General features: G+C 45.2%; 1 protein-coding gene across 1 annotated transcript in view; it reads left to right on the forward strand.

Annotated features, from left to right (window-relative positions):
• Positions 1-8,447, forward strand: part of LOC307073300 (partitioning defective 3 homolog B-like) — a 188,073-nt gene extending 179,626 nt beyond the window's left edge. Inside the window, exons 25-28 of the mRNA XM_079733031.1 lie at positions 1,505-1,723; positions 2,820-2,865; positions 3,028-3,287; positions 4,589-8,447. Coding sequence (XP_079589157.1) covers positions 1,505-1,723; positions 2,820-2,865; positions 3,028-3,287; positions 4,589-4,697 — 634 coding nt within the window. The 3' untranslated portion in view covers positions 4,698-8,447. The remainder of the gene's footprint in view (positions 1-1,504; positions 1,724-2,819; positions 2,866-3,027; positions 3,288-4,588) is intronic.
• Positions 8,448-9,218: the final 771 nt, after the last annotated feature.

Genomic DNA, 9,218 nt, shown 5'->3' on the forward strand with positions numbered 1-9,218 from the left:
ACACCACGTCAACATTGCACAAAAGTACACAGCAACATATTGAATACTGTTAAATATCATGGTTTGTTCATGTTTCAGCACTCATGGTATACTGTGATCATCAAATCAAACTTATTTTAAAGAGCTCTTGGAAAACCACAATACAGAGTGCTTAGCAAGATTAACAGTTTAAATGAACAGTAAAAAGTCTGTGTCTCATAGATCTCATAGTTTGAGAAGTAGAGTTGAGTGAAGCAAAAAACAGGAAGCGAAGAGAGCTCCACTGGCTAACAGGAAGTGATCGCGGCCTATGCTTGCTCACAGGAAGGTGAGTATGATTCAGTAGAATGTGACTTAAGGAGGGTCCCAGAGGAAGGCTTAGAGCTGGATATACAGATATAGATACAGATTGATATGTAAAGGGAATAACAGCAGGGGGCCGAGGGAGAGGGATAAAACACTAATGCCTGATAATGGGAGATATGTGAGGAGGACACATGTGCATGGACTCACTTTCCACCGCGGCCAACTGATATGTGCTAACAGGACTGGACACGCTTGCCCCAGCTGTGCGTGTGTGTGTTTGTGCATGTGTGTGTGTGTTTGTGCGTGTGGGTGGGTAGGTGTGTGTGCATTAAGGTTAAGTATGTGTGCACACATTTGTGGCTGCATGTGTGCGTCTGTTTATGTGTGTGTGTGTGTGTGTGTGTCCCTCTCTAAGGGTGTGTGTGTTTGTGCGTGTCGGTGGGTGTGTGGGTGAGTGAGTGGGTAGGTGTTTGTGCATCAAGGTTGAATATGTGTGCATGCATTTGTGCCTGCGTGTGTGTCCCTCTCTAAGTGTGTGTATGTGTGCGTGTGTGTGTCCCTCTCTAAGTCTGTGTGTATGTGTGTTTATACGCGTGCGTGTGTGCGAACTGATCCCACTCAAAGCTGTCACATGTCACTTATATACGGTTGCAATGTGGCCCTTGGCATGGGTGGATGGGGTCATGGGGGTCATCTGTGTCGCAAAACCTGCTGTCACATTACTCACGATTCTCAGATTCATTTCCCCAAACTTTTTGTCAACACATCGTTTCCAAATGTTTTCAGAACATTTATCACCATCGCTCCCAAACAAAGCTCTTATTGAAGCACTTCTCTAAAACAAGCTGCCGCTTTCTGCGATCTCCTCCAGGAAAGGTGAAGCCGGCTAATAAACTCCGGCTCGCCGCCTCTCTCCTCGCTAACGTCGTTAAGTCTCTCAGCTCCGCTTCCTCCAGAGTCAGAGCAATGGGTTCAGCCGCTCACAACAACTTATTTGCTTTCTCTTCTCTTCCCTGTTCAGTGGTTTGTCAGACACATTTATGCAAAAAAACAAGTTACTCTGAATCTTGGATACAAAAGGGTAGGGGTTAGGTATCTTGCTCAGGGGATGTTGGAGTTTGAACTCACAACCAGCGCCCTTATTTATCACAGTTTTTATTTTAAATATATCCTCACTGTACGATTATAATGTTGTTGTTATTTTTTTCTGTCTTTCAAGGCGAGGCCCCTTGGATCCCGTAGACTACCCGATGCAGCCCTGGTCGGGCCCCTACCCAGGGGCCCCTCCGCCTACACAGGGATACCCCCAGCCAGGGCCTGGATACCCCGGCCCGAGCCCCCAGCCGGGGCAGGCCTACCCCGGGTACCCCCCCGGCCAGCCGTACCCCCGATCAGGAGACCTCCGCAGCATTGAGCCTGGATACTATCCACACCAAAAGTAACCAAACATCCGACTATTCATTCATTCATTCATCCAATCCAAAGCTCCTGCCAGTGATTCCAGAAACATGTTTTGGATCCTGAACGCCTCCAAGATAGGCTGCAGACATCGGTGGGGGGGGGGGGGTAAACCCGGACACCCAGACACCCGGACACCCTGACCACAACCCAATCCGGCGCCCTGTTATAAATACCATTAATATCATTATGTAATAAGAATTCAATTCTAAAGGACTGATTGCCGCCTAGCCGTACTGAAAGAGGAACCGTCGTTAGATGCGTCACGCCATAGCCATCTGTTCTATACCCGGCCGGCGTGGCAGCCATCAGCGCCGGCCGCTATACGCGGGCGCCCGCGGCCGCGGGAACGTGTTTAAATAAACAAACGGCCGTCCCCCTGCAGCTTCTGTTTATTTGGTTTACTGGAAGTGTCGGGAGGTGTGATGCGAATTGGCGGCTGAAAGGAGCGGCGATCATGCGCTCCCCGAGTGACATAATGAGGAGCGGGGAGGGAACCAGATTAGATCCTTCTCATGTGTTTGATTTCCTAGGCTCGCCGTGACTCCCAGCGCCCTAGCGGGCAGCAGACATAAACAACACGAGTGACTGGGAGCCGTCCAGCCAAGAGAGGCTTGACTCATGACTCTCGGATGAATAACCGACCTGTTTGTCTGAAGGAAATTTCCGGCGACGGAGCATAAGCCCCCGCAGGCCTTATCCGAGGGCTTTAAACACCACTTGAACCCTCCTCGCTTTTCTTTTGTCGTTTTTTGGTTTTTTTTCCCTCGACTGTCATTTTGTCGACACCGCCGCCTCCTTCCCGCCGCACCGCTTGACCCCGGGGTTGGGGTCACGTCTGGGTGTATTGCCCGCATACCTCTGACTGCCATTGTTCAAATGTGTGTGTATAAGGACGGCGTTAACCTTAACCTTTCCCCTCTCTCTCTCTCTCTCTCTCTCTCTCTCTCTCTCTCTCTCTCTCTCTCTCTCTCTTTGTCTCTCTCTCTCTCTCTCTCTCTCTGTCTCTCTCTCTCTCTCTCTCTCTCTCTCTCTCTCTCTCTCTCTCTCTCTCTCTCTCTGTTTCCTGTTCGCAGTCCTCGCCATCAACCCCACCCTCTGGCCCACCACCCCCACCCTCTGGCCCCCCATCACCCCCAGGCCCCCCATCACCCTCAGGCCCCCCATCACCCCCAGGCCCCACAGCACCCTCAGGCCCCCCATCACCCCCAGGCCCCACAGCACCCTCAGGCCCCCCATCACCCCCAGGCCCCACAGCACCCTCAGGCCCCCCATCACCCTCAGGCCCCACATCACCCTCAGGCCCCCCATCACCCCCAGGCCCCACAGCACCCTCAGGCCCCCCATCACCCCCAGGCCCCACAGCACCCTCAGGCCCCACATCACCCTCAGGCCCCCCATCACCCCCAGGCCCCACAGCACCCTCAGCCCCAGCACCCGCCGAGGGGCCCTGTGAGGCAGGACGTTCCCCCCTCGCCTCCGCTCCGTGCCCAGCGCTACGAAACCATGAGCCGCGTCCCTGGTGGAGGAGGCGGGGCCTACAGGTAGGGGTCCGAAGGTCAGAGACGGCGCGGCTTAACATGTACCTTTGATCATTCAGTAGACACTTTCACCCAGAGGGACGCACAACAAGTCAGGCTGAGAACGATTGCCATCCAAAGTTTACTACAAAAGAATGTCCTACTGCTCCACAACCTTAAAATCCATATTTTTCTATTGGACAGAGGGCAGAGAAGCTATGGGATTCAGGAATACAAGGTTCTTTTTTAGGGTTTAGTGGAAGCGCAAACACAGTAGGTGTCACATATAAAGGGGTTTTCTTTATCTATGTTTATTCTTTTTATACACAACAGTGGTAACCTCAGATAGCAGACTTCTGGATCTGCACCTGTGTGTAAACCTGTGGACCCTGAGTTAAGTGAAGCCAGGGACGTTGTTTTGACCGAATAAGCCCAGTCCTCCGGAGACAGGGATGAGTAGTAACTTCAAGCCAAGGCCAGTGTTATGTGTCTGTATCATCTCACTCTATTTATGTTAATATGTCTGGTGGATGTCCCCCGTGCGTGTCCGTGTTGCCGTGCACCCATCCGACCAGAACATGGAGCAGAGTTTCCTGCTGCGCTGTGTGTCCCTGGTGCGCGGTCTGAGCACGTGCAGACACCAAGTCCCTATACGTGTCCCTCCTCTTGCAATAAATCAAAGTAATGCTCCGTGCTCCAGCGATGTTGCTGCTACTTAAGGGCTAGATTGCATTATTAAATAAATATGAGGGCTGAAGTGCGGTAACAAATAGCTGTGTTAGTATCACACCCGGACATTAAGGGTCGGGGTGCAGCAGTGGGATGGGAGCCATAGTGGTGTGTCTCATGTTTAGCCTCCAGGCTCGGGGGGGCCCCCGGGCTGTTTGGCCTGAGGCTCTTCTGTCTGGGGCCGCCTAACTGGGGCTCTGTAGCCCGGGGCGGTTCTGTCTGAGGCTGTTCTGTCTTGGGGCCCGCCTGTCTGAGGCTGATCTGATGGTACGAGACCTCACAGTTTCCCTTTTCAGTGATGCTTTCGTGGTTTTGAAGACTAGAAATCAGAGGGCGGTGACACCGGGGGAATGATGTCATCTTTCTGTTCACCATTTTTCAAATTGATGGCATCACAGAAGTGCCACCGGACCGCTGACATCAGAGTGCGGACACTAGAATGATCAGAGCATGGATGGTCTTAAACTACACACACCCGGAAGACCCATCGCTTTGAGTTGTGTGATGGGTTCTGGAGCTGTTTTAGTGTTTGATGTTAACAGCTCCACCTGTACCGCTGGCTTAACTCAACCGACTCGTTGTCTCTCTGGTTCCAGGAACCCGAGGGAGCCCGTCCCTGACCATTACGGTTACCTGGGAGACGGAGGGAAACGCCCAAACCAGGCCAACCCTCGACAGAAGAACCCCATTACCGCCGCTGTCTAGCAGGTGTTATGCACAGGTGCTCCACGGTGTTAGCATCAGGAAGAAACTGCGCCCCTATTCACATGCTTTAGCATGGCGAGGGGGTTTCCATAATATCTTTTCCACGTCTGAATGCAGCAACATCAGCATCAGCTTTCAGCAAAACAGCCCGCATAGCACGTGTACTTTTTTACTATCTATGTATTTTCATTGATTTTGTGTCCCTGTCCTACAGTGCAATATGGTTTGAGATTGTATTCCGACCAAAGTCAGATTAGCCCAAAACAGACAGGATAGGATGTAATGAGTAACAAAAAATAATGATGGAAAACACTTTAAATTGATTAGCATACATATATATATATATGTACCCGTAGCTGTACCTTATAATAATATGTGTAATAATGTACCAGCACATACATGTTATTTTTATGACCAACAGAAGGTTCAAACCAAACATCTTGTGTATGTCCTAACACCCAGGGTTTTCCCTGGCTCCGAAAAAGGCGTAGGTGAAAGCGATAGCGAACGTTATTTGATGAGCGTTTTAATGATGCAGTATTACGTGCCAGCCAGGCTCCCCTGGTATGATCGACCCGGCACGCCCACTTATCACATCGGCCTGTTCCTCTAAGTGATCGCCTGCTAAAACGGTTGCTGTCTGCCCTTGATGGGTTGTAAAAACAGTTAAAAGGACTGGATTGGTAATAATCTAGGGCCCGGAGCAGGTCAAACAATGGAGATAATAATAAACAAGGGTCATAATGATAGTTAATATCATTGATCATTTCTTAATTTTAAATAGCTATATCCCATCCATAAATAATTTCACTAGTTTCCAAACGTAGGCCTCAACAAGCATATAAGAGATAAAAAGCACATATAAAAATCAGGAGCAATGCTATAGTACTGTTTATGAACAAGTACATGTCATGCCTAGTTATGCTATAAACTGCAAACATTTCTTTGGACAACCAATAATTGGGACTATTCACTAATAACAACCCTCAACGTTTCACAAAGAAATACCTTAGATATAATCACGGACATAAAGTTCTGTTTATGTGCACGTGATCACTGTTAGATCCAGATGAAAGTAGACATGTATACAGGCTGATACAATCACTTTTTTGTGGATGATCACTTTTTGGCACAACATGAAAAAGGTGGCGCCACCGTATTCTGCGTCTTCCACGACTCTCACTAACGGACACCAGAGTGCTTCTGATGCCAAAACCTGGTCCCGTTGCTGACCGATCATGCTTTCATATGCAGATATCTGTTTATAGAGGGTATACATTACCTTAATCCCTAACATGCCATGTATACTGTTTAACACACATGTCCTTTACATCCAAGTTTCTATTCAGATGTAAACGTAGGATCGAATGATTTTGGAATAACGATGCAAGAAGCGTTTCATGTCGGATTAGCTGCAAATGTGAACTATTCAAAAACGATATAGCGGCATATTAATGTCAGAATGTAAATGTTTTGGATTCAAAACAGTTTTTTATATATTAAGTTGATTAATTTGACCTATGCTCACATTTCAGTTGAATACATAAAGTACATAGCAATTTATAAATCAAACTTATAATAACGATGTTGCTTTTAAAATCCTCATATTATGCTTGTGGGATTTCATTCCAGAGATTGGAGGTGAAATTCACCTTGATTGATCTTTACATCTTTTATGCAATGTGTAAGAATGGATTGTGCTAGCCTTTGTATGATTGAAGTACAACTTTGGTACACTTTGACACTTCATCCTCTATATGTAACAAGGTCTTTTTTTGTCATGTATTTTTTGCATATTTTCAGCCAACCCTTTTAATATGTGTTGACGTTGGTACAGTATTTTGAAGTGGTGAAAGGAATCTCTGTGATTTCCAGGTACTTGTAGGAACGCCATGTATTATGAAAGCAGTTTCTGATGAGATATGTTTCTGGTTCAAAACACTGTGAACCAACTACTGCTAGAGTGGTTGATTAATAGTTTATATTTAAAAACATCTTTAAACAAGAGCCCTTAATCTTCCTGAATATTCCTATCTCTATCTAATCAGTTGCTGTTACTAAAACTCCCTGAACAACAGCCTCTTGATCAGTTAGCCAGTGAACATCATCTTTGAATGTAATTATGTAACAGTTTCTTGAAATGTGTTACTGCAGTTAGCAATGCTAATTTGTTTAGGCTACCTATGTTACAATACGATTCCTCTCCTTCATAGCAGTGTCTGCGTTTTTTGTTTTTTTTTCAAACCACAATGTTTTTAGCCAGTGGTACTTTTTGTATGAAACACATTTTGTGAAATATTTTCTATGCTCGCACTAGAACACAGTCAGGCTGTGTGTGTGTGTGTGTGTGTGTGTGCCAGCGTCCAGGCTGTTCTTAGCTCAGAAGGCGCACACACACACACACACATTTGTTTTGAGAGAGTTGCATGCAAAACCAATTATTGACAGTTCTATTATTGCTAGAATGTGGAATATCCAGTTACAGTGTTTTTATTTTTTTGTTGTGTCATTATGTCTCATCGTCAATGTTGAAATCTGGATCACAGATTGCTGTGTTCTCACACCGGCGCCAAAGATTAGAAGAGTTGCCACTAATAGGACCACGAATCTGAACTAACCAGTTGCTGATAGATGGCTCCATGTGTGATATGTTGTAGTGTATGTAGTCCAGAAGAAAGAGAGAACGAAAGAAAGGTCGAAGGAAGGAAGAAAGAAAGTGAGAAGAAAGTGAAAGAAGGAAAAAATTACTAAATGATTTATGGGTAGGGGGAGATAGCAACGTATAAGAATGTGGAGATTACAAATGAAAATAGAAACCTTTCTTTAAAGTCTGACCTTTAAAGATGTGTTTAGAGACATTAATGCTAACTATGTACAGAATCATGTGCTGTCTCAGTATTCAGTACCAGAGCACAGAGACATGGGGTTTGGATGAGAAGTGAAGGCCTAGGGTGGCACCATGCACGTGAACCTTTGTCTGGTGGTCCTCACCAGCTCTGACTCTGTACCTGCGTGCCCCCATGCTCTGATTTAGAATCCTGACAACCCACCGAGCGGTCCAAATCTTGGTGGGTCTGGTTCTCAGGCGATACCACCGAAGTTTGAATCTCCCGTGTGATCGTATTGTTGATGTATAAGATGTGAAACTTTCTAGTGTTTGACTTTCTTTTCCGTGTCCTAACTGCCCTGCTATAACACAATGTCACAAGCAAATTATATGTGTATTCCTATATATATATTTCATTTTTAACAATATTCTCCTGTTTGTTGTCTAGGCTTGTAGAGCCATGTTTGTGAGAATGTCCGTCTCCGATGTGAAGTTGGGAAAATCTCACCACACAATTATATCGTTTACGTTTTTTTATTAAACCAAATCTGAAGTGCATGTTTGTAAGTGCAGTTATCTGTGCTTGATGGCTTGTGGTTTCCCACTAGCTCACTTTAGCACACCACTAAGCTCATTTAATGTATGTCTCTCTGATGCTGCAGTATACCACTTTTACAAGTGTTTCTATAATCAAAGGTACTATCCTGACCACTCAATTTATAAATATACTCTTTTGTCATGTATAACCAAGAGTTCTGGTTTTAAAATGTCCTACATGCCGATAGACTGAAGGAAGCAAATCAATGAAGTTTTATAAAAATCGTTTAAAAAAACACCAAAATCTATCGATGGATGTTTTGTTTTTGATCAAAATCACAATCTTTTATTTGTATCGAATGGGGTGATTAATGACCTGATCAACATATGCTGTATTTCATATCTATTTATGTTTTGGAACATTTGTTTGGCAATACAATTAAATTGTTTTAACAAAAATACAAAAAAGATGTTGCCCTTGTTTAACAGACTGCTTTTTGTTAATGCTGTTTAAAAGTTCCCAACGCTTCTCTTCAGGTTAATTAAAGTCACGTCATGAGAAACAGTTCTGCTGACATCCCTTTAGCCCACAAGGTGAGTCGTTAACATTCACACACTAGCTTAGCGCAACATTTTTCACCGCAGATAAAAAAGTTCCTTAGTGAGATAGGAGATGAGTGCTGGCCCCCAAATTAATGTCAGACTAATTATCAATTAGCAGGAGGAAGATAAGGTAGACTGATTGCTGTCTTAACATCTTTCATTCTCCTTCCTTTTCCTGTGTCTTTTGTGTTGGAGCTCAGCCTAGCTAGGTTATCTCCCATCAATTCCATAGGAATTCAGGCCCTCTGAGATCCTGTCTGTGTGTGTTTGTGTGTGTGTGTGTGTGTGTGTGTGAGGTAGCTTTATCAGTAAAGTGTTAATTAAAGTGTTGCGGACCCTTGCGTCATATTATCTCGTGGTCGGACGCTGTGGGTGGCAGTTAGAATTTACAATCTGACAGAAAAACTTCTAGATTAGGTAGAAATAGATGAGCTTTTTAAAATATAATTACTATATGTTCATTTTCATGTTCTATTTAGTCTTCCATCATGGAAGACTACTCGTTCAGTTGGTATAGGTCAAGCTTCTAGAAAAAGGGTTTGTAACCATTTGCT

This window comes from Pollachius pollachius (genome assembly GCF_949987615.1).
Source record: "Pollachius pollachius genome assembly, chromosome: 3".
Taxonomy (NCBI): domain Eukaryota; kingdom Metazoa; phylum Chordata; class Actinopteri; order Gadiformes; family Gadidae; genus Pollachius; species Pollachius pollachius.